The sequence below is a fragment of the Bufo bufo genome, chromosome 3 (assembly GCF_905171765.1).
Source record: "Bufo bufo chromosome 3, aBufBuf1.1, whole genome shotgun sequence".
NCBI classification, from domain to species: Eukaryota; Metazoa; Chordata; class Amphibia; order Anura; family Bufonidae; genus Bufo; species Bufo bufo.
In genome coordinates this window covers 372847198-372871965 of record NC_053391.1, presented here as the reverse complement: position 1 = coordinate 372871965, position 24768 = coordinate 372847198, and the positions used below count along the sequence as shown (strand labels likewise).

Below are 24768 nucleotides of genomic sequence, written 5' to 3'. Positions count from 1 at the left end.
GAGTCTGTTTCTGACCGTTTGAGCAGACACATGCACATTTGTGGCCTGCTGGTGGTCATTTTGCAGGGCTCTGGCAGTGCTCCTCCTGTTCCTCCTTGCACAAAGGCGGAGGTAGCGGTCCTGCTGCTGGGTTGTTGCCCTCCTACGGCCTCCTCCACGTCTCCCGATGTACTGGCCTGTCTCCTGGTAGCGCCTCCATGCTCTGGACACTACGCTGACAGACACAGCAAACCTTCTTGCCACAGCTCGCATTGATGTGCCATCCTGGATAGGCTGCACTACCTGAGCCACTTGTGTGGGTTGTAGACTCCGTCTTATGCTACCACTAGAGTGAAAGCACCGCCAGAATTCAAAAGTGACCAAAACATCAGCCAGGAAGCATAGGAACTGAGAAGTGGTCTGTGATCACCACCTGCAGAACCACTCCTTTATTGGGGGTGTCTTGCTAATTGCCTATAATTTCCACCTGTTGTCTATCCCATTTGCACAACAACATGTGAAATTGATTGTCACTCAGTGTTGCTTCCTAAGTGGACAGTTTGATTTCACAGAAGTGTGATTGACTTGGAGTTACATTGTGTTGTTTAAGTGTTCCCTTAATTTTTTTGAGCAGTGTATATATATATATATATATATATATATATATATATATATATATATATAAAAACTACAAAATCTGTTGAAACCGTATAAGGATCCAAAAGGAATATGTAGATCTGTGCAACAAACGTCAGACTAATATAATGAAAGTGGAAATGGAGGTAAAAAATAAAAAACAAAAGAAGTTCCGGAAAGTATGTGAGGATTATAAAACTAATAAAGTATACAGATGGAAAAAAATTTATTAAAAAGGGTGTTAATCTCGTTAAGGAAGGGCCATTAAGCAGAGATATAGGTTCACCTACACAGGGAAATTACATGGAGCAACAAGGAGGGGCGACACAGAATGCATCGTATCAAAGGGTGAGTTTTACAGGCGATAGAAATTTTTATAGGAATCGTTTTCAACCAAAAAGACATGATACATACAGATTTAAACCCTGGTATAGACCCTATTATAACATTACACCATCGTTCGAGATACATGTAAACTGGTGATAATGGGCAGGGTGGTTACCATGAACCATACAGAAATTACTATGTGCAAAACCAGCAAAGACAACAAAACCATATTACCGGAATTATGGGTACGGAGGAGATAATACAAACTATAGACCGTCACCGTACTATTCGAATCAGGGCAATAGAGGAGAACCAGCGCTACAGGTACAAACACAAAGTGAGAGGGATTTAACTCAGAATGAAAAAAAAAATTCCCCATCAAGCGATGAGAGATATACAGAGAAACAACCCAATGGAGAGAGAAAAGCAAGGAAGTGTCGGCACAACCCCCCTAAAAATAAGTCATAAAGAGGGAGGAGAGGCAAGGGGAAGCATAAGCCCAAAAGCCAAGAAGAGCAGGGAGAACTGAGGGGAATTTTTACCCTCAGCTCTTATACTCTATCTGAACAAGAAAAAGGGGTATTAGGGAAGGGATAAAAATTTGCGCCAACCAATAGACCGAACAAATTTGAGGCTTTCTTAGATGTACACAAATATATTAGAAAACTAAATACTGCCAAATAGTGTTTGAATAACCAGACACCCCCTCTCAAGAATGCAGGGATGGAAAATGGAATGATTCATACTTGTATTGAGGCATTTAAAAGGGGACTACTAAAAGAACTAGATAAGATGGATACCAAACCTAAATACTATAATCTAACGTCTGAAGAAAAAATAGCTTTGAGGAATCTGGAATCTAATTCCAGCATCGTTATCAAGCCGGCAGACAAGAGAGGGGGGGGGGGGGGGGGGGTTGTTATAATGGATATTGATAAATACGAGAAAGACTACTTTCAGATGATGAAACATACATGGTCCTAAAGAAAAATCCCACACTAGACTATAAAAAAGAACTAGATAAATTACTACGAGAGGGCTATAACAATGGAATTATTAATAAGAGGGAATTTGATTATCTGACAGTGAAATTCCCAGTCACTCCAGTTATATACCAGCTACCAAAGATACATAAAAGCTTGACAACCCCCCCCCCCCCCCCCCCCCCCCGGGAGACCCATAGTCTCTGGAATAAAGTCACTTACTAGTAGACTTATAGAATATGTAGACTTCTTTTTGCAGAAGTATGTAATTCAGGCTCATTGAATTAGTCAAAGGTTTAGGGAGGAGCCAAGAAAATACATGGCTCGCTACAGTTGACGTGACATCTTTATATACGATTATTCCAAAAGAACTAAGACTAAGAGCAATCAAAGAAGAACTAGATAAAGACCCCCTAATGTCAAGTCAGCAAGGGAAATGTATTTTAGATAGTGTAGATTTTTGCATCAGCCATAACTATTTCTGGTTTAACAACACCTACTATTTGCAGCGAACTGGGACGGCGATGGTGGCGAAATTCGCCCCCAGTTTCGCTAACCTTTTTATGACCCTTTGGGGGGGGGAGAGAAAATATAAAACCAATCCTCTCCAAAAACGCAGATGGGGAACTGATTGTGTGGAGACGGTATATCGTCTGACTGTCTGTTAGCTTGGGAGGGAGAGAGACAGGGTCTGGAGGATCTTATAAATAAGTTAAATAGGAATGACTGGAATTTAAAATTCACCAGCAGTATCAGCACGACCTCTATAAATCTTTTAGATCTTACAATATACATAGAGGATAACACCTTTAAAACAAAAACCTTCTTTAAGGAAACTGACGTGAATGCTTACCTCAAAACTACCAGCTGTCATTATGGCCCCTGGTTGAAAAATATACCAAAGGGGCAATTTAAAAGAATCTATAGAAACTGTACGGACAGAGGGGTGTACGAAGAACAAAGTCAACTTATTCAGGAGCGCTGTAGGGAAAAAGGATATTTAAAAGAGGATTTAATCAGATGTAGCAGGACTATAGACGAAAGCTAAGAAAAGAGGGGAGAAAGACTGCGAAAAAAGAAAAAGATTTTCGCTTTACCTTTTTCACGCAGTACAATGTGAATGCTGGGGTTATGAAGAATGCTATTAAGAAAAACTGGGCAGTTTTAAAAAATGATCTAATTTTGGGAAAGGCGATTCCTGACCATCCTGAAATAACATTTAAGAAAGCCCCAAATATATGTAATCATTTGGTGCGCAGCTTCATCCCAGGAGAGATTATAAAGAAGAAAAACAACCGGTTCACATGGTGCAGTTTCTGCCTCCCTTGTAGAAAAAAATTGGACTAAAGAGAATAAGAAGAGTAATGTACAAACAATTCATTCCAATAAAAGAGACTTAAGCTATAAAATAAAAGGGGAGATCACATGTGAACATGAAGGGGTAGTCTACCTATTGGAGTGCCCTTGTGGACTCCATTATGTGGAGTGGACAATGAGAAAACTAAAAACAAGAATCCAGGAGCATATTCGGAACATTAAGAAAGGCTTGGAGACACATAGTGTATCTCTCCATTTTAAAAGAGTGCACCAAAAAAATAGGAAGGGTCTGACATTTACTGGGGTTGAATTAGTTAAACCGCATTGGCGGGGTGGAGACCCCATTGCCAAAATAAACCATTGTGAAGTTGAATGGATATACAGACTGGATACACTACAACGGCAGGGAATTGGAATTCGATCTCAAGCCTTGTTCGATGTGACGAGAACTGCTTCTGGGTCTTAACTATACGATTAATAGAGAAACGGTGATGTAAATTGTATTCTCTACCTTATATGTATATGGGAAGTTGCGATTTGTACTGTTGATTCTAAGTATGTGGTAATGTTAAAAGTTTGGTGTGAACTGGATTCAATAACATCCCTTACCTTCTGTGTGCACGGGAGGTTGTACGCTGTATTGTTGGGCGTGCGATTTTGCGATGGCCGGATGGAAAGGAGGTGTGAATGGGATCTGATATTTGTAAAGTTAATAGCACGGCATTTCCGAGGTAGGGAGGAGCCCTACGGGGTAATGGTTTGGGGAATGAATAGGGTTGTAATTGGCCAGAATCTGTCATGTGAATGAGATTGAGCAGTTGAATGGGTTATGTGTAGTGAGGTTTTATATATGGATGTCAATCGGAGGAAATTTATGGAGCATGGGACTTAAGTATAAGTAGTAACAGCTAGTACTCTGCTATGGTTAAAAAGATTAAACCTGTATATTGTCTTCTATATGTTTTATATATTTTAGAAGAATGGTAAACTATGGATTTTTGAGGTTGTTGATGCTTTTAGGGTATAGATATGCTGGAGGACAATGAAGTATATGTTTAAAAAAACTTTTTAAGTATTGGGGGGATGGACTTGTGTGGATTCAAAAGATAGCCTGAAATAGGGAGGAGTATTAGCCCCCCGATGAAGCGTGAGCGAAACCCGGGTCAGGCAGGAATACGAGGGCTTACACCTTTTATGACATGTTTTAAACTTGCTTACGTCTGTGAGTATAATAAATCTTTTAAAAATGTACCCTGGCTGACAGTGCTTCACTATCTGTGCGACCTCTTTGCTGATTCACAGAGTGGCTCAATGAGAAGGAGGGCGTCTTATGTGGATACCGATGTTTTCCTATGTCTTAAGGTGCATATGGCTCCAAGTTAAAAAGGAACACTTTGAGGATTCTAAGCAGCGCGGTCTGACAAATACAAAGATTTACCGTGTGAACTTTACCCACCTCACTGTAGGACCTGCAGCGCAAAAGTGACAGGCAACATATTGGAGACTTTTTATATTTGTGATGGCCTACTAGGAAGATGGTTATGGTGGACCTCTTTGTTAGTCCTTCCCTGCCATAGTAAAACATGAAATCACCCTGCAATCGCATCGCAGGGGGTCAATTACCTAACCAAAAGAGTTCCCTCCCTCTGTCAAACACCTCAGATGCCACAGAGTTGGTCTCTAAAATTATCAGAGACCAACTTTATTGGTCTCTGATCAGCAGCTCAATGATGGAGGTTGTTAGTAAAACCCTAGGTATAGGGATTACAGCACGCATAGCCATAAAAACAGTATGTAGTAGCAATTGAAGGGTTGGGGACCTATATTTACTGGTGGTATTTGATGTGTACATTGCAGAATACAGTCACCTGCTTTGTAGAGATACTGGGGAAGCTGAGTAGTCTTCCCACTTCCAGTCTCTCCCGTCACAACAAAAAACGGATGCTCTCTTGCAGTCTGAAGAAGCTTATCTTTGCATTTGTGAATAGGAAGAATCGGTAGGTAATACTGCCTTTCACCATCCGTTTCATAAGCTCTGGATTTGGACTGCATTGCACCTAGTTTACAATGTTCTGTAACAAAGAAAAACATTTCATTAGTCCAGCTTTATGGTACGCCCACACAATAGGTATGTGATTCAGTAAAGTACCAACTGTGCACTTTCAATAATCTGACTGCATGGAAAGATCTACAGCGGACAGCCTTTTCAGTGAACTTGGCTGGAATCCAACAGGACCACAGGGATACTGAGCGCTGTACATGCGAACCTTCCCTTCCCGTCAGGAACCGGATTATATGAAATTAGGTAAAACAAACCATATAGTTCTTTTAGTTTACTTTGTTTCTGCTCTGACCATAGCCCAGTATTCACATGATAGACTGCAGTAGCTATAATAATTTGGAGCGGATCCCAAAGTCAATGCCCAAATATTGTATATGAAATATTAGGAATTATTTGCACTGTAATGAAAAATTAAGACTATATAGGGGGATTTATTAACACGTTTGTGCCAGCACGCAAATGTCACCCATTTTTGTGTAAAAAAGGTAAAGTCATGCGGTTTTGTGCTTTTTAAAGTCACTTTTTTAAATGACAAGGAAAGAGGTTGGGGTTTATCCTGCTCATAGCTGGGGTAGATTTGATATTCTGTCACAAGGACACCCAACAGATGTTTCAACTTTTTAAAGAGGCATATGCTTATACAATGTATAGCGCAGGGGTAGGCAACCTCTGGCACTCCAGCTGTGGTGAAACTACCACTCCTAGCATGCATACTTGCTCTGCTCTTCTAAGAACTCACATAGAAATGAATGGAGCATGCTGGGAATTAAAGTTTCACAACAGCTGGAGTGTCGAAGGTTGCCGATTCCTGGTATAGCAGCTGTGCTTGGTAACGCATCTCAGCCACATTGACTCCAAAGGGGCTGAACTACACCTAGGCCATGTGACCATATTTTCTGTCTACATCTTATCTGCACAAAATGCTAATCAGATGTGGACAATCATTTCTATAGGGCAGCAAAAGATAAGGGCAGCACTCTGCATGCTGTCCACATCCGTATATAGTTCCGCGGCTCCGCCAAAAAGATAGTGCGGGATGTGTGGAATGGGAAAATGCTGGGCGCACACGGCTGGTATCTGTGTTTTGCGGATCTGTGGTTTGCAGACCACAAAACGGATACGGTATAGCTATAGATAGTGTCTACAGTTCTGGGGCCCATTTTGTAGATTTCTGGTCAGTCACTGAGCAGGACTGCCCACATGACTCCTAGGCATAAAAAGAGCAGACGGGTATTCCCATCTATACATTTAGGGCCATCAATTTCTTGCAGATGCATGTGCAGCTTTCTTGATTCACTGCTATTAAATTTACTGGCGAGGTGGCTGCACATGCGCAGTATTCGCTCCATACACTGCTATGGAAAATAGCCAAGCAAGTGCGCTCGGCTATTTTCATAAGTCCCAAGGGAGAGGCCGCTGTGCATGCGTAGTGTCCTCTTCATTCACAGTAGGGCCCTGTTCTTGATATAGGAGCATGTTCCAGAGGTGTCATTAGATTGTGCCTATGTAGCGAATGGCACGTCACTGCTCGGCACATTACAGTTTTCAAACTTAATTTTGTTAAAACCAACCATTAAGCCATTTTTCGGAAATAAAAGTTCGTATTTTTTTGTACTAACCAGATGTCATTGTGGGACAATGAGACACAGGGGCATATAACTGGAGCGAGGAGGAAGCACAGTGTTTAATGATTGCGCAGGCATGCGATTTCAGAGGAACTTGCGCTGACTTCAGGAAGCTAAGAGAATCAAAGCGAGGTGAGCAGGCTGGCAGCAGTGACATCGTGACTCAGGGATTCCAGTTATACGACCTGTTGTTTCCTGGTCCCACAATGACATCAGGTTAGGACAAAATACTTTACGGTTTTATGGTTTACGGTTAACTTTGAGAAAACTACGATTAAAAATGGTGCAATGTGCAGAGCATCGACGTGCAATTTGCTGCCATTAGGCACAGTTTGATGACAGGTTACCTTTAACCCCTTCCCAACATGTGACGCAATAGTAGGTCACATGTCGGGTCCTTAACCGCTTCACGTCCGCCCATAGGATATAAACATCCTATGGGTGGACGTCCGTTCAGAAAGTGCAGCTGCACGCTAATCGTGCAGCTGCTGATCGGGTTGCCCGCTGTCAGTGACAGCAGGGCAACCCTAAGACAAGGCAGGGACAGTTCCCAGGTGTCCCTGCCTTCTAGATCGCTGCAGACACAGCGCTCACCGAGCGCTGTGTCTGCAGAGAAGGAAGCGCTGTGCGCTTCCTGTTCCGGCCCGGCGGTCATGTGACCGCCGTGACCGGAGTGTGCAGGAGCTGTGTGAGGTCTCTCAGAGACCTCGATCAGCCCTGCTGTGAGGCTGCACAGCGCTGGATTGCTGCTGTACAGCCTCTATAGGGGTGTATTTGTCTTGTAACTGGGGCTACTATGTCAGCCCCAGTTACAGGAGAAATCAACAGTGAAAAAAAAAAAAAAAAGTGAAGCAAATGTCCCCCAGAGGTCTTGTATGACCTTATGGGGGACGAAAAGTGTAAAATAAAAAAAATAAAAATAAAAGGTTGAAAATAAAAAAAGAAAAAAAAGTTTCACATGTAAAAAAAAAAAAGTCCCCAAGTAAGGAATGAAAAAAAAAAGTTAAAAATAGAAAAAATAAAAAAAAGTATACATATTAGGTATTGCCGCGTCCGTAAAAACCAGCTCTATAAAAATATCACATGACCTAACCCCTCGGGTGAACACCGTAAAAAAAAAAAAAAAAAAAAACTGTGTCAAAACAAGCAATTTTTGTCACCTTGCATCACAAAAGGTGCAACACCAAGTGATCAAAAACGCGTATGTCCCACAAAATAGTACCAATAAAACCGTCACTTCATCCCGCAAAAAATGAGCCCCTACATAAGAAAATCTCTCAAAAAATAAAAAAACTATAGCTCTCAGAACATGGACACATTAAAACATAATTTTTTTGTTTCAAAAATGCTATTATTGTGTAAAACTTTAATAAATGAGAAAAAGTATACATATTAGGTATCGCCACGTCCGTAACGATCTGCTCTATAAAAATGTCACTTGACTGAACCCCTCAGGTGAACGCTGTAAAAATAAATAAATAGAAACTGTGCTAAAACAACCAATTTTTTGGTCACCTTGCCCCATAAAGTGTTATAATGAATGTTCAAAAAATCATATGTACCCAAAAATAGTACTAATAAAACTGGCACCTTATCCCCTAGTTTCCTAAATGGGGTCACTTCTTGGGAGTTTCTACTGTAAGGGTGCATCAGGGGGCTTCAAATGGGACATGGCATCTAAAAACCATGTGGAGTTCCTTTTCTTCTGCGCCCTGACGTGTGTCCATACAGCAGTTTACGACCACATGTGGGGTGTTTCTGTAAACCGCAGAATCTGGGTAATAAATATTGAGTTTTGTTTAGCTGTTAACCATCGATGTGTTAAAGAAAAAAATTGATTAAAATGGAAAATCTGCCAAAAAAGTGAAATTTAAAAATTTGATCTCCATTTTCCTTTAATTCTTGTGGAACGCCTAAAGGGTTAACAAAGTTTGTAAAATCGGTTTTGAATACCTTGAGGGGTGTAGTTTCTACAATGGGGTCATTTATGGGGGTATCCACTATATAGGCCCCACAAAGTGACTTCAGACCTGAACTGGTCCTTATAAAGTGGGTTTTGGCAATTTTCTTACAAATTTGAAGAATTGCTTCTAAACTTCTAAGCCTTCTAACGTCCTAAAAAAATAAAATGACATTTCCAAAATGATGCCAACATAAAGTAGACATATGGGGAATTTTAAATAATAAATATTTTATGAGGTATCACTTTCTGTTTTAAAAGCAGAGAAATAGAAATTTAGAAAATTGCTAATTTTTCAAATTTTTGGGTAAATTTGGGATTTTTTCATAAATAAAGGTGAAATATTTTGACTCAAATTTATGATTATCATGAAGTACAATGTGTCACGAGAAAACAATCTCTGAATGACTTGGATAAATAAAGGCGTTCCAAAGTTATTACCACATAAAGTGAGATATGTCAGTTTTGCAAAATTTGGCCTGGTCAGGAAGGGGGCAAATGGCCCAGATGGGAAGTGGTTAAAGATGTCACCCGCTCCGGGAACTATAAAAAAAAAAAAAAAAAAAGGAGTAAAAAAAAAATATATATTTTTAACCACTTCTCATCCGCTCATAGGATATAAACGTCCTATGGGTGGATGTTTATCTCTGAATGGACGTTCTAGAACGTCCATTCAAAGATGGCAGCTGCACGCTAATCATGCAGCTGCCGAGCAGGGGGCCCGTTGTCAGTGACAGCAGGGCAACCCAGAGAGAAGGCAGGAACAGTTCCCAGGTGTCCCTGCCTACTAGAGCGCTGTATACACAGCGCTCAAGAGCGCTGTCTATACATATCAGGAAGCTCTATGCGCTTCCTGTCCCGGAACGGTGAACATGTGACCGGCGGGGAGAGTGCAGGAGCTGCCGGGTCTTCCATAGACCTCGATCAGCACTGCACTGAGGCTGTACAGCGCTGTATTGCGCTGTACAGCCTCTTTGGGGGCTGTATTTCCCCTGTAACTGGCGCTACTGTGTAAGCCCCAGTTACAGGAGAAATCAATAGTGAGAAGAAAAAAAAAAGTGAAGTTAAATGTCCCCCAGAGGTCTTGTATGACCTTATGGGGGAGGCAAAGTGTAAAAAAAAATATATATATATATATATATATATATATCACATGATCCACCCCGTCTGATAAACATCATAAAAAAAAATATAAAAACTGTAAAAAAAAAAGCCATTTTTGTCACCTTACATTACAAAAAGTGCAACTCCAAGTGATCAAAAAGGCGTATGTCCCACAAAATGGTACCAATAAAACCGTCCCCTCATCCCACAAAAAAATGAGCCTCTACATAAGAAAATCGCTCAAAAAATAAATAAAAAAATATAGCTCTCAGAACATGGAGACATTAAAATATTATGCTATTATTGTGTTAAAGTGAAATAAATAAAAAAAAAAGTATACATACTTCTCGCCGCATCTATAAAAACCCGCTCTATAAAAATATCACATGACCTAACCCATCAGGTGAACACCGTAAAAAAATAAAAATAAAAACAGTGCCAAAAAAAAGCACCTTACATCACAAAAATTGCAACAACAAACGATCAAAAAGACTAATGCCCCCAAAAACCGTCACCTCATCCTGCAAAAAATGAGACCCTACCTAAGACAATCAGTCAAAAAATAAAAAAATAACTATGACTTTCAGACAATGTAAACACTAAAATGTTGTTTTTTTTGCTTCAAAACTGCTATTATTGTGTTAAACTGAAATAAATAAAAAAAGTAGACATATTAGTATTGCCGCATCCGTAACAACTAGCTCTATAAAAATATCACATGACCTAACCCCTCAGATGAACACCGTAAAGAAAAGAAAAGAAAAACAGTGCCAAAAAAGCAATTTTTTGTCACCTAACATCATATAAAGTGATCAAAAAGGCATATGCCCCCCAAAATAGTACCAATCAAACAGTCACCTCATCCAGCAAAAAACGAGAGCCTAACTAAGACAATCGGTCAAAAAATAAAAAAGCTATGGCTCTTAGGCTGGGTTCACACTTGAGCGCATTTTATATGCGCGTTTAACGCGCGTTTTTGTCACGCGTTTTTATGCGCGTTTTTTGCAATAGTAAACGCGCGTTTGTGTGATTGACTGCAGTGTCCTATGGCCACAAACGCGCGTCAAAACGCCCCAAAGAAGCTCAAGAACTTGTTTGAGCGTAGGGCGTTTTTCAGCGCTGTAAAACGCTCAAGTGAGAACCAGGGCCATAGGGAAGCATTGGTTTTCATGTGTTAAGCGTTTTACAGCGCGTTTGAACGCGCTGTAAAACGCTCAAGTGTGAACCCAGCCTTAGACTATGGAGACACTAAAACATAATTTTTTTGGTTTCAAAAATGCTATTATTGTGTAAAACTTAATAAATAAGAAAAAGTATACATATTAGGTATTGCCACGTCCGTAACTATCTGCTCTATAAAAATGTCACATACCTAAACACTCAGGTGAACGCTGTAAAAATAAATAAATAAAAACTGCTAAAACAACCAATTTTTAGGTAACCTTGCCCCATAAAGTGTAATAATGAATGATAAAAAAAATTATATGTACTCAAAAATGGTACCAATAAAAACATCAACTCTTCCTGCAAAAAATGAGCCCCTGCTCTATAAAAATAGCACATGATCTACCCTGTCAGATGAATGCTGTAAAAAATAAAAACAGTGCCAAAACAGCCATTTTTTGGTTACCTTGCCTCACAAAAAACGTAATATAGAGCAATTAGAAATCATATGTACCCCAAAATAGTAGCAATAAAACTGGCACCTTATCCCCTAGTTTCCAAAATGGGGTCACTTTTTGGGAGTTTCTACTGTAAGGGTGCATCAGGGGGGCTTCAAATGGGACATGGACTCTAAAAACCAGTTCAGCAATCCTGATTCGCATGGAGGAACTAGGGTCAGAATCCCATAACCAAGTACCAACTTTCTCGCGCTCTTGGGAGCCATGGCTCCAATTTCGGAACTCATCCCGTTTTAATCATTGGTTAGCTACCGGGTGTATTAGGCCTCGAGATCCTAATGTGTAATACGTTTGCCTTGCGGTGTTAGGAATATCTCCTTTTTTTTCATAACTCGGACAACCCCTTTAATTCTTGTGGAACACCTAAAGGGTTAACAAAGTTTGTAAAATCAGTTTTGAGTAACTTGGGGGTGTAGTTTCTACAATTGGGTCATTTATGGGGGGTCTCCACTATGTAAGCCCCACAAAGTGTCTACAGACCTTAACTGGTCCTTAAAAAGTGGGTTTTGGAAATTTTCTTAAAATTTTAAAGAATTGCTTCTAAAATTCTAAGCCTTCTAACGTCCTAAAAAAATTTTTTATGACATTTACAAAATGATGCCAACATAAAGTAGACATATGGGAAATGTTAAGTAATAAATATTTTATGAGGTATCACTTTCTGTTTTAAAAGCAGAGAAATAGAAATTTTTAAAACTGCGAATGTTTCAAAATTTTGGGTAAATTTGGGATTATTTAATAAATAAAGGTGAAATATATTGACTCTATTTTACCACTGTCATGAAGTACAATGTGTCACGAGAAAACAGTCTCAGAAAGTCTTGGATAAGTAAAAGCGTTCAAAAGTTATTACCACATAAAGTGACGCATGTCAGATTTGCAAAATGAGGCTCTGTCAGGAAGGGGGTAAATGGCCCGGATGTGAAGTGGTTAATAAAAATAAAAAAATTAAAAAGTATAAAAATTTAAATTATCCCCCTTTCCTCAAAATGAAAATTTAAAAAACATTAAAAAATACACATTATGGGTATCGCCGCGTGTAAAAACGCTAGTACTATCAAAATATAAAAACATTTATCCCATATGGGAAAAGGTGAAACGAACAAGGTTGTCAAAATGGCTGATTCACCGTTTTATGGTCACTTCTCCTCCCACAAATTTTTTTTATTGTGTGATCAAAAAGTCGTACATACCCCAGAATGGTATCAATGAAACAATGAAAAGTACAGATCGCCTTGCAAAAAATGAGCCCTCAAACAGCTCCGCAAGCATAACTGCAAAAAAGGTATAGGAAAGGTCAGAAAATGATGATTAAAACAAAAAAGATTTTTTTTTCAAGCTTTTACAATTTTTTTTTTCAGTATCAGAACACAAGAAAAATTATACATACGTGGTATCACTGGATTCGTACCTGGAGAATGAAGAGCACAAGTCAGTTATACTGCATAGTGAACGCCGTAAGAAAAAAAATCTAAACTGTTTTTTTCAATTCCACCCCATTTGGATATTTTTTCCCTCACTTCCCACTACATCCTATGCAATATTAAATGTTGGCATTAGAAAGTACAACTTGTCCCTAAAAAAACAAGCCTGGAAAAAAAAAAAAGTTATGGCTCTGGCAAGACGGGGAGCGAAAAATGAAAATGCAAAAATCGCCTCGTCAGCAAAGGATTTAAAGGGGTTGTGCAGCCAGTAAAACTGAAGACCTATCGTCAGGCTAGGTCATCAATATCTGATTACTGGGAGTAAGGCCTCTTTCACACGGGCGTCGCGTGTGAGGGCCGGATTGGATGATTTTTTCGCGCGAGTGCAAAGCGTTTTAATGCGTTTTGCATGCGCGTGAGAAAAATCTGCATGTTTGGTACCCAGACCCGAACTTCTTCACAGAAGTTTGGGTTTGGGTTAGGTGTTGTATAGATTTTATTATTTTCCCTTATAACATGGTTATAAGGGAAAATAATAGCATTCTTAATACAGAATGCTAAGTAAATTAGGGATGGAGGGGTTAAAAAAATAAAATAAGAAATTAAACTCACCCCATCCACTTGTTCGCGCAGCCCGGCTTGTCTTCTTTCTTCTTCTTTGAGGACCTGGAAGAAATGGACCTTTGGTGACGTCACTGCGCTCATCACATGGTCCATGCACGAACAAGTGGATGAGGTGAGTTTAATTTATTTTATATTTTTTTAACCCCTCCATCCCTTATTTACTTAGCATTCTGTATTAAAGGGATTCTGTCATCAGATTTTACCCCTATAACCTAAAGATATCCTCATGTCCGGACTAATAAGAAGAATCCTAAGCTGGCCTTATTAAACCTCACTGTGGCTCTATTTGTCCAAAAAACAGGTTTTTATAACCTGCCAATCACTTACGTAAGGTGCCCAAGGGGAGGTCCGTTAATACAGGGTGCCCGGCCGCACCCCTCGCCGTCCGGTGCCCATCGCCGCCTTCATCGCCGCCTTCCCTGTCTTCAGCGCCGCCTTCTACAGCTCAGCGCCGCCTCTGCAATCCTCCCGTCCCTCTGCCAGATCCCGCGCCTGCGCACTAGGCTCGGCTTGATGCGCCCGTGCGGACTCCTGGCAGCGGCTTCATTGAGCGAAGTGCGCATGCGCCGGCCTGATGCGCACTTCGCTCAACCCTAATATGACCTGCAGTTTGGCTGAGCTTAGTGCGCAGGCGCGGGATCTGGCAGAGGGACGGGGAGGATTGCGGAGGCGGTGCTGAGCTGTAGAAGGTGGCGCTGAAGACAGGGAAGGCAACGATGAAGACGGAAGGCGGCGCTGGGCACCGGGCGGCGAGGGGTGCGGCCGGCTACCCTGTATTAACGGACCTCCCCTTGGGCACCTTAAGTAAGTGATTGGCAGGTTATAAAAACCAGTTTTTTGGACAAATAGAGCCACAGAGAGGTTTAATAAGGCCAGCTTAGGATTCTTCTTATTAGTCCGGACATGAGGATATCTTTAGGTTATAGGGGTAAAATCTGATGACAGAATCCCTTTAAGAATGCTATTATTTTCCCTTATAACCATGTTATAAGGGAAAATAATGAAGATCAGGTCCCCATCCCGATCATCACCTAGAAACCATGCGTGAAAATCACGCCGCATCCGCACTTGATTGAGGATGCTTGCGGTTTTCATGCAGCCCCATTCACTTCTATGGGGCCTGCGTTGCGTGAAAAATGCACAATATAGAGCATGCTGCGATTTTCACGCAACGCACCAGTGATCATGTGCACAGCCCCATTGAAGTGAATAGGTCCGGATTCAGTGTGGGTGCAATGCGTTCACCTCACGCATTGCACCCGCGCAGAATTCTCGCCCGTGTGAAAGGGGCCTAAAGGCTAGGGCTACACGGCGACATGTGTCGCACAACATATAGGGTACATCTACACTGCAACATTGATGTCGCACCAATGTCGTGTGACATATTTTGTAATGGTACATATTTTTGCGACTGTCATGTTGCAGTCGCAGCATGTCACGGTGCGACACCATCGACTACCATTATAAAAATAGTTGCGCGATTTTTGTGCGACAACTGTCGCCGTGTAGCCCTAGCAGAAGAGTCTCAGCACCCCCGCGGATCGGCTGTTTGAACAGGAGGCGGCGCTCGTACAAGCGCTACTTCCTCTTCAGGAATTAAACTGCGCAATATCTTGGATGTCTTGGCGGCGCAGTGTAATTACAATTCACTTGACTGGAATAAACACATAATAATACAGTGCCGCCGCTGCAAGCAACACAACGCACAGTGTCATCTTGCAGAAGTAGCGTTCATATGAGCGCCGACTCCTCTTCAAACAGGAGTCAGAAGACCCCCACCGATCAGATATTGATGACCTATCCTGACAATAGGTCATCAATATGTCCTGGCTGCACAACCCCTTTAAAGGGGTTATCTGAGACTAACAAATGCCCCCCCTCCGCCCATATGCCGGGCCCCTCACACTGAATATACTTACCTGGCTCCCCGCACCGCCGCATCTGCTTCTCTCTATGAGCTGATGAAAACAGCCCGGTGTCGAGGGGGAGCAGGCGGTGACGGAGATGAGCCTCCCTAGCATTGAGGGTGACGCTAGGGAGAGGTGCGGGGACCAGGAGCGGAACAGGGAGTGGGGAGCCAGGTAAGTAGAGTCAGTGTGAGGGGCCCAGCATATGCGGGAGCATTTGTTAGTCTCGGATATCCCCTTTAAGGAATATCCCATCATTATGCCAAAAATGAAAGGTTTTGCGGAGTCATAACCCATATATATATATATACACAATCTGCTCAGCTCCTCCTGCTCTATAACCTGCAGACTGCACTGCATTTCATGGTGACAGGTTCCCTTTAATGTATTCATGTACCTTTATTACTGCAAGTAATAGCAAAACGGTGTATGAATAGCACAAACACACATACTGGTCAGTCAGGAGTGTGTAGTACAAGTATCTGCTATGACATTCAGTCACAGTATTCACCACAGAAATGTCACAAGAATACATTTACGACTGCACTGTTCCTACCACCACTAGTCATGACTGGATGGAGCCATCTTGCCTGCCGGGACCTTCCATAGGGAGTATAAGAGCTGCGTCTCTGCGTTCCACTGTAAAAGCAATAACAGCAGAAATCCTCCTAAATACTGACACTACACTTGAGCTGCATTATCGCACGAATATAAGCATGCTATATAACAGTTTACACACCCGCACGCCAAGACACTGAAGCTTTCTGTCTCTTACCGCGATCCGTAGTGAGAGAAAACTGCAAATATTTCCTGTGTGGGAAGTGTGCGCCGTACTTGGAACACAAACAAGTGGAGAGCGCCACCTAGTGGCATTACTAGAAAATGTTCTCAAGGCTTCTAGTCATGTATGTAAAAGTAGTGCCCTAAATTTCTAATGCAGCCCGGTGCTAATCTGCAGGAGGTGCATTTATTTTTTTTTTTTTTTTTAAAGTATATCGATTGATATTTTCATATAAAGAACTCTAGGAGCCTGATCGTGCCCACTGATAAAATAAATAAAATTAGGTGCTCCTAAAGGTTACAGCTACACGTAACGAATCCGCTGCAGAAAATCTGTAGCTATGTGGATGGACTCTCCAGTGGCAAAAACCTCATCAAATTGTGTTTGTTCCACATTTCCTGTCAAGGATTGTGCAAATTCTAGTGTGGACACATTTTGCAGGGGGCGAATGAGATTTGATACTATTATATACACTGCGGATATTCCGTATGCAATTGTGCGCCGTACCCCAGTTCATAATTAGTTTTTGTGGCACTGATTTTGGTGTGTTTCTGCCTCAAAACCAGCTCCAAAAAAACGCCACAAAACCGCCTCCCTTTTATTTCAATGGGAAGCCGCACTTGCTTTTTTCTGCGTGGAAAAAAGAAGCAGCATGGCCTATGTTGGGGCAGAATCCACTTTGAATATCTCATCAAAATGATTGCGAAGCAGCAAAAAAAAACAAAAAAAAAACAACAGCTCCGTACATGTCCACGTGTTTTTTTTTTCATGTTTTCTGCGGGATTTTTCCCGGGGATCTGCACTAAAAACCACAAGATGAAAATGCAGTTTTGTATTGAAGTAAACTCACCATTGGTTAAAAAAAGGGTTAAAAAAAACATGTGCTGAATTTTGTAGTTGGAGTTTTAAAATCCATTGTCTGAACATACCACCTACACATGTTGCGGATTATGCATGTTTTGTCCATGTGGGTTCTCATGCTGAAAAACTGCAGTGTAAAGACTCATGCACATGACCATATGTATTCTGCGGTCCGCAAAACATGGATCTGCAAAAAATACGGATGACATCCGTGTGTATTCTGTATTTTGCAGAATGGCCGGCCCCTAATAGAACAGGACTATCCTTGTCCGTAATGCGGACAATAATAGGAAATTTTCTATATTTTTGCGGAACGGACATACGGAAACGGAATGCACACGGAGTAACTTCTTTTATTTGTGCAGACCTATTGAAATAAATGGTTCTGCATACGGTCCGCAAAAGAAAAAGGAACAGTATTAGGGTTCTAAGTGGTACTTTGGAACCGAACCCGAGTTCAGGAAATGTTTTTTTACAGTATAAATCAATTTCTGAAGTTATTATGCGAAGTCTCGCGAGACTTCGCAAAGTAAGAACTTCGGCTCATCTGAGCCAATACATTCTAATACTGTACGGAGCATTCACTCCGTACAGTATTGAAACAAAGTTTTATGCGAATCGACTTTGAATGTTTCATCCGAAGTCGATTCGCTCATCCCTAGTGGCAACGTGTTGTGGTCACCTGTACATTTTTTGAACGTGCACCTTCAAGTTAGCAGGGGCTATATTAAGTGACCACTAGAGCACCTTCTTGCATGAGCCAGTGGCTCCTATATAAGATGTCCTTCCAGCCAAAGGCAGTTATGGCATCATGTTGGGTACGGTTATCCTGTGTGAGGAGCCAGGTGCCCTACCACTGGGACCCCCACTGATCACAAGAACAGAGACCCCATACCCCTCTGGACTCCCTGAAATGAATAAAGTGGCAGGTCGGACATGCGCACTGCCATTAAATTCATTTTCACTGGAGCTCTAGAGGCAGTGAAGTTTTTTATACTAAGACACACTACTAACTCAGCCCAATGCCTATCTGTAAATGCCCAATGCCATCCAGTCCCCTTAGTGCACTCACACATTAGTTATTCCCCGTTTGTGCCCCCACACTGTAGAATGCCCCTTTAGTGCTCCTACACAGTCAAATGTCCCCTTAGTGCCCCTTCACAGTAGAATGCTCTTTTAGTACACCCACACAGTAGTTATGCCCCTTGTGCCCACGAACAGTAGTTATGCCCCCATAGTTTTCTCTTCACAATAGAATGCCCCCTTACATCTGGTAGCATTAGAGGCAGAGCTTGCTAAAAGCTCATTTACATACCATTTTCCTTAGTGCCCCCACACAGTACTTATGCCACCTTAGTACCCCTGCTTCATCATTGTATTCAACCGTATTTGTGTCCTTAGGGACCTGCTCGTATCTCCAGAAGTGAAGGAGAGTGCACCGTGCAAGCTCCCTGGTCATGACTGAAGGTTTTTAGATCATTAGAGTGCTTGGAATTGACCTCCGATTTATCTATATATAGTAGTTAGGTCACTTCTAAGTCACTATTTTTGTAAACTACTACTTAATCCCAGTTAACCTTATCTTTCTTGAGAATGCCAACAAGCCATGTCCATCATTAATAAGGCCGCCTGCCTCTGAACCTTCTCAAGCTTTCCTTTTTTCCCATGAGCCTATGTGCCCTTTCTATGCTGCCTATCATCATATTTGTCTTGGCAGCAGCTCTTGGTTACTACTGCAATTCCCTTTCTATTTTAATAGTATTGCTAAATTATTTTCTTTTAATTATAACCTCACATTGATCGATTTCTAAAGGTATCTTTCTACTTTTTTTAAATATCTCTGCTTGCTGTAAGAGAATGCTTAGACTCTTCTTTATATTCAGAAGCTGAAAAACTAACTTTACCTAGTGTTTGCCACAGAGTTGAGAGTTTATTTCAAACAATCAGTGTAGGTTAGGTTCTGTTGACCTTTGTGTTTTGAACTTCTCTTGTGGGTCCTGTCAGTTTTGATGGCAAGAATACTGCAACATTGCCAGAACCTCAATGGATCTCATTATAAGTCAATGGTGTTTGTCGGTCATGCTTTGAATCATTTAAAAATCGAAGCTATGACCCCAGTGGGAACATAGCTAAAAAGAAACAAGGTAAAGTCCATTAAGCTAAGTTCTCACATCTCACATTTGTCACCAGGATCAATCCTATTTAACTAGACATACTGCCTCGTAGGGCTCATCATGCTGATTAAAATAATACCTTTGTTTTGTCTGTATGCAAAATAGATGCAGAGATATCTGTGTTTTTATTTATACGCAAATGAGAATGTTGGAGCACCAGGAGGTGGGGCTGAATCCTGTGAGCACTGCTTTGTAACTCCTACCTTTGTAACTCCCCCCTCCCCTTGATTGACAAGGCTAGACAGCAGGCTGAGGGCAGAGCTGTGTCCTAGAGCTGTGTGCTAGCATGTAAATATCATATACACTATGTACTATAGCTTCACCACACTGAGATCTGCTCAGAAAGCTAATCTACATATTACTGCTTTATTCACAGGCACACTATACGATTATAAAGACACCAGTAATATGTGTTAGTTTGTAAGCAGAGAAAAAACATGCATCTCTATGTGGTAATGTTATATCTTGGTTTTTTTATATCTTGCATGTTTGCCGTGCCATTATAGTGAATGGGGCGGTGGATGCACCTAAGTTATGTGGAGGCTGGCGCCTCTATATAACTTAGGCGCATCATGCGCCAACACAAGGGGTATTAAAACCGATGTCTAAAAGGCCGGTGTTAATAACTGACCCCATCTGTCCTTAGGCCATCAATATCAGATCTGTGGGGATCCAACTCTTGGCACACCTGCAAGTCAGCTGTTTGAAGGGGCTGTGGAGCTTGGACGTCACTGTGGCCTCTTCATAATTTACACTGCATGTCTGGCTGTGAAGGGTAATGCAGCTTGGTCCCCCTTTGCACCTATAAAAATGGCCACCACAGCCTTAGGCTGCATTCCACGGACCACAACGCAGACACGGCGGCACCATGGTTGTGTGAATGCAGCCTTAGACTTCCTTATGCAGAGCAGTCTTAGGATGTCTGAGGCACATCCCCCCTTCTTGTTCATAAGGAGGGCACTGGTTATGTAGACTATACATTTGCCATACTAATATTTTCACTGTAGAATGGAGGGTCCCTACAACTTGCCAGGAGTGGACCTCTAAAGGGAAAGTAGGCTTTTAAGACTGACATGATAGCACTCGCTATCTGGTCACTGTGGAGGGCTATTCAGTATGTGGATCACTAATGTATGCTATCTTGTTTTATATTTTAATGGGTATTTGAATAGCCCTCATGCCCCAGATATAATTTCTCTATTTTCCTCAGTTTACAACTATCCTAATCTAACTGTGAGACAATTTTGGGAGAAGGTATGGTAACTAGGCTAGCCATGTTCTTCAATTAGGACGTGCTACCCCGCATTGTAGCAGCTTAATCTTAATACCGAGTAAAGATGCATTTATAACCCAGTGCGATAGCATGTTTTAATTACATTTATCAGCATCTCAACTTGGATAATTACTGTAAGTCTTAAATCCCCAAGCAGTCAAAGTTGATGAGCTGATAAAAATAGCAGAAGACTTTTTCTGGTATCTGCGATGTCTAGGCAAGAGAAAGTGTTTCATGTTTATCTCCATTACTTTCTCATTAATAATTCAAATCTAATCATCTATTTTACACACAACAGATAAAACTACTTACCGAACACCCATCAACCCAACACCAAATTTCCTTATGAGCTAGAAATGAAGGAAATGTTGTCAAACATATCATGTTTTTAAAGCAAGCTGGGTGAAGTCTTTTTTTGCATTCAGAATATGGATATCATTGAATAAAAAAAAGTCAAATAAAAATGTAAAAGTAAATTAAAGTAAGTGTATTCTAACATGCACTGCAGTCATGGATAGTGGCCCCATAAGCCTTTCCTTCTCAGTCAGAAGAACCAATCCAAATAGTGGAATTGCATGCAGAAAATCTCAATTTAAGGCCTCATGCACACGACCGTAGTTATGGTCCGCATCAGAGCCGCAGTTTTGGCGGCTCGGGTGCGGACCTATTCACTTCAATGGGGCCGCAAAAGATGCAGACAGCACTCCGTGTGCTGTCCGCATCCGTTGTTTCATTCCGTGGCTCTGCAAAAAAAATATAACATGTCCTATTCTTGTCCGTTTTGCGGACAAGAATAGGCATGTCTACAATGGGCCGCCCATTCCGTTCCGCGAATTGCGGAAAGCACACAGGTGGCTTCCGTTTTTTGTGGATCCGCGATTTGCGGACCGCAAAAAACGGCACGGTCGTGTGCATGAGGCCTTACAGCAGCAAAGCTAGGCTAGGGCTACACTGGGACTTTTTGTAGCTCTACTAATTGATCTTACCTCTCAAGTCAAAGCTGAAGTCCAAAAGACTGTATGCAATCTTGTGGACTGCAGCTGCCACTCTGTAGTTAAAACCAATCAGTAGCGCTGAAGGTATAGATAGCCCAGGCCTAAAAAATCTAAATAGAAATTGACCTTGGGTTTGGATTTTAAGGGTGCTGCCACACGTTCATATTTTTTAATGCCGTTTTTAAAACCAAAAGCAGGAGTGGATCGTAAAAGTACAGAACGTACAAAGGACAGATTTGACAAGTTTTATTGTGAGCCCCATTGGGGACAGCCTGATGCTAATGTCTTTAAAGCTCTGTGGAATAAAGTAGCGCTATATAAGTGCATAAAATAAAAAATATGACTTCTCTTTTTTTTTAATCCACTCCTGGTTTGGGCTTCAAAAACTACATAAAAAAACAAACAAACGTGTGGCAGCACGCTAACTCTACAGCCTGTCCATTTACCAGGCAGATTTTCACTGTAGATTTCACCCTTTGTAATGCATAGGATTATATCAGTGGAAAGTCTTCAGAAGCATCCACAACAAAAATCCACCCACTGTGGCTGTACCCTAAGGGCTGTTTCACATGAGCGAGTCCATTGCGGGAATCACATTCCGTATGTGAGCGTGATCCTCCGTTCTGGACTTGCAGGAACATGATAATGAAAGACGAGCAGTGTCCAGAACAGAGGATCACACTGACACACGGTGCAACAACCCGAAATCTTTCTAGAAACAGTTGTGGAAAGTTAAGATATCACATTATAGGGACCTCAAAAGGTATAGGAAATCACTGTGGTAACATTGTTGGAAGACAGGAAATGCTGACATGTCTGTTTTAGGGCTCATGCACATGACCTTTGCCGTTTTTGCGGTCCACAAATTGCGGATCCACAAAACAGGGGTACCAGACGTGCATTTTGCGGAACAGAACATCCTGCCCTCTGTAGAACTGTCCTATCCTTGTCTGCAAAACGGACAAGAATAGTACATGTTCTATTTTTGTCGTGGGGCCTCAGAATGGACATGCTGTGCTGTCCGCATCTTTTGTGGCCCCATTAAATTAAATGGCTCTACATCAGATCCGCAAAAAATGCGGATCAGATGCAGACAAAAACCACGGTCGTGTGCATGAGTTACCTATAATACCCATGTGATAAGAATTCTTGATCAACTATTCTTTTGACTGTATGTTGTGTCATTCCTGTATTATTCCTACTATATTCCTACTTGAAGTTTGATTCCCAACAGTATTTAATAATGGTCAAACTGGGTGTTACCAGTTGGTACTGTATGTGCTAATCAACTCTCCTATATATGTGTTATGTCCCTACCTTGCCGACGGCCAGCGCTGCCAGCATCTTGTTGACAGGTAACCTAGCTGGCCCTCCATATGCTGGAGTGACAGCAAATTAGGAGTGACGCCGAGACGTCTAGCCTCATGATGTCATGGCCGAATGTCACATGTGATCAATCGTGTGCCCAATTTACACAGGGAACTGCTGGCCACAGTTGCCTGTGACTAAAGTGTCTTTTCCACATACAGTACAGACCAAAAGTTTGGACACACCTTCTCATTCAAAGAGTTTTCTTTATTTTCATGACTATGAAAATTGTAGATTCACACTGAAGGCATCACAACTATGAATTAACACATGTGGAATTATATACATAACAAACAAGTGTGAAACAACTGAAAATATGTCATATTCTAGGTTCTTCAAAGTAGCCACCTTTTGCTTTGATTACTGCTTTGCACACTCTTGGCATTCTCTTGATGAGCTTCAAGAGGTAGTCCCCTGAAATGGTTTTCACTTCACAGGTGTGCCCTGTCAGGTTTAATAAGTGGGATTTCTTGCCTTATAAATGGGGTTGGGACCATCAGTGGAGTTGAGGAGAAGTCAGGTGGATACACAGCTGATAGTCCTACTGAATAGACTGTTAGAATTTGTATTATGGCAAGAAAAAAGCAGCTAAGTAAAGAAAAACGAGTGGCCATCATTACTTTAAGAAATGAAGGTCAGTCAGTCAGCCGAAAAATTGGGAAAACTTTGAAAGTAAGGGCTATTTGACCATGAAGGAGAGTGATGGGGTGCTGCGCCAGATGACCTGGCCTCCACAGTCACCGGACCTGAACCCAATCGAGATGGTTTGGGGTGAGCTGGACCGCAGAGTGAAGGCAAAAGGGCCAACAAGTGCTAAGCATCTCTGGGAACTCCTTCAAGACTGTTGGGAGACCATTTCAGGGGACTACCTCTTGAAGCGCATCAAGAGAATGCCAAGAGTGTGCAAAGCAGTAATCAAAAGCAAAAGGTGGCTACTTTGAAGAACCTAGAATATGACATATTTTCAGTTGTTTCACACTTGTTTGTTATGTATATAATTCCACATGTGTTAATTCATAGTTTTGATGCCTTCATAGTCATGAAAATAAAGAAAACTCTTTGAATGAGAAGGTCCAAACCAAACTGTATACCCTACTATGGGTGGATGTCACGCAGTGGAAATTGTGGTAAAGAACGTCCATCCAACCTCACACTATTGGCGTATATTTGAGATGTTCACATAAAGGAAATACATAGATCATAAAATATAAAACAATAAACGAGTAAGAGCTTCAAAGAAGAATGAAAAAAGTCATAAAAATGAAATTTTTTTAAATTTTAATAAAAAAAAATAAAATGGTGATAAATCATTTAGACCTAGTAATGTTTGTAATTAACGTCCTTTTAGGTCAATAATATAATGTCTCCACAGACTGTTGTTATTATACCGGTCTGAAGACAACGTTGTTTACAGCACATGTGATTTTATGTTCAGTTCAACCGCGGATAGTATTGTAAGGTTTTTCAATTCACCTTAGGCTACTTTCACACTAGCGTTCGGAGCGGATCCGTCTGATGTTTCATCAGACGGATCCGCTTCGATAATGCAGACGTTCGCATCTGTTCAGAACGGATCCGTCTGCATTAAAACTTAGAAAATTTTCTAAGTGTGAAAGTAGCCTGAGCGGATCCGTTCAGACTTTACATTGAAAGTCAATGGGGAACGGATCCGCTTGAAGATTGAGC

The 24768-nt window shown here is 41.4% G+C and overlaps 1 protein-coding gene across 1 annotated transcript in view; it reads right to left on the bottom strand.

The window, feature by feature from the left end:
- Positions 1-16399, bottom strand: part of DHX40 (DEAH-box helicase 40) — a 112790-nt gene extending 96391 nt beyond the window's left edge. The window contains exons 1-4 of the mRNA XM_040424661.1: positions 16370-16399; positions 16187-16269; positions 13712-13765; positions 5111-5314 (exon numbers count right to left, since the gene is read on the bottom strand). Of these exons, the coding sequence (XP_040280595.1) occupies positions 5111-5314; positions 13712-13765; positions 16187-16199 (271 nt within the window). The 5' untranslated portion in view covers positions 16200-16269; positions 16370-16399. The remainder of the gene's footprint in view (positions 1-5110; positions 5315-13711; positions 13766-16186; positions 16270-16369) is intronic.
- Positions 16400-24768: the final 8369 nt, after the last annotated feature.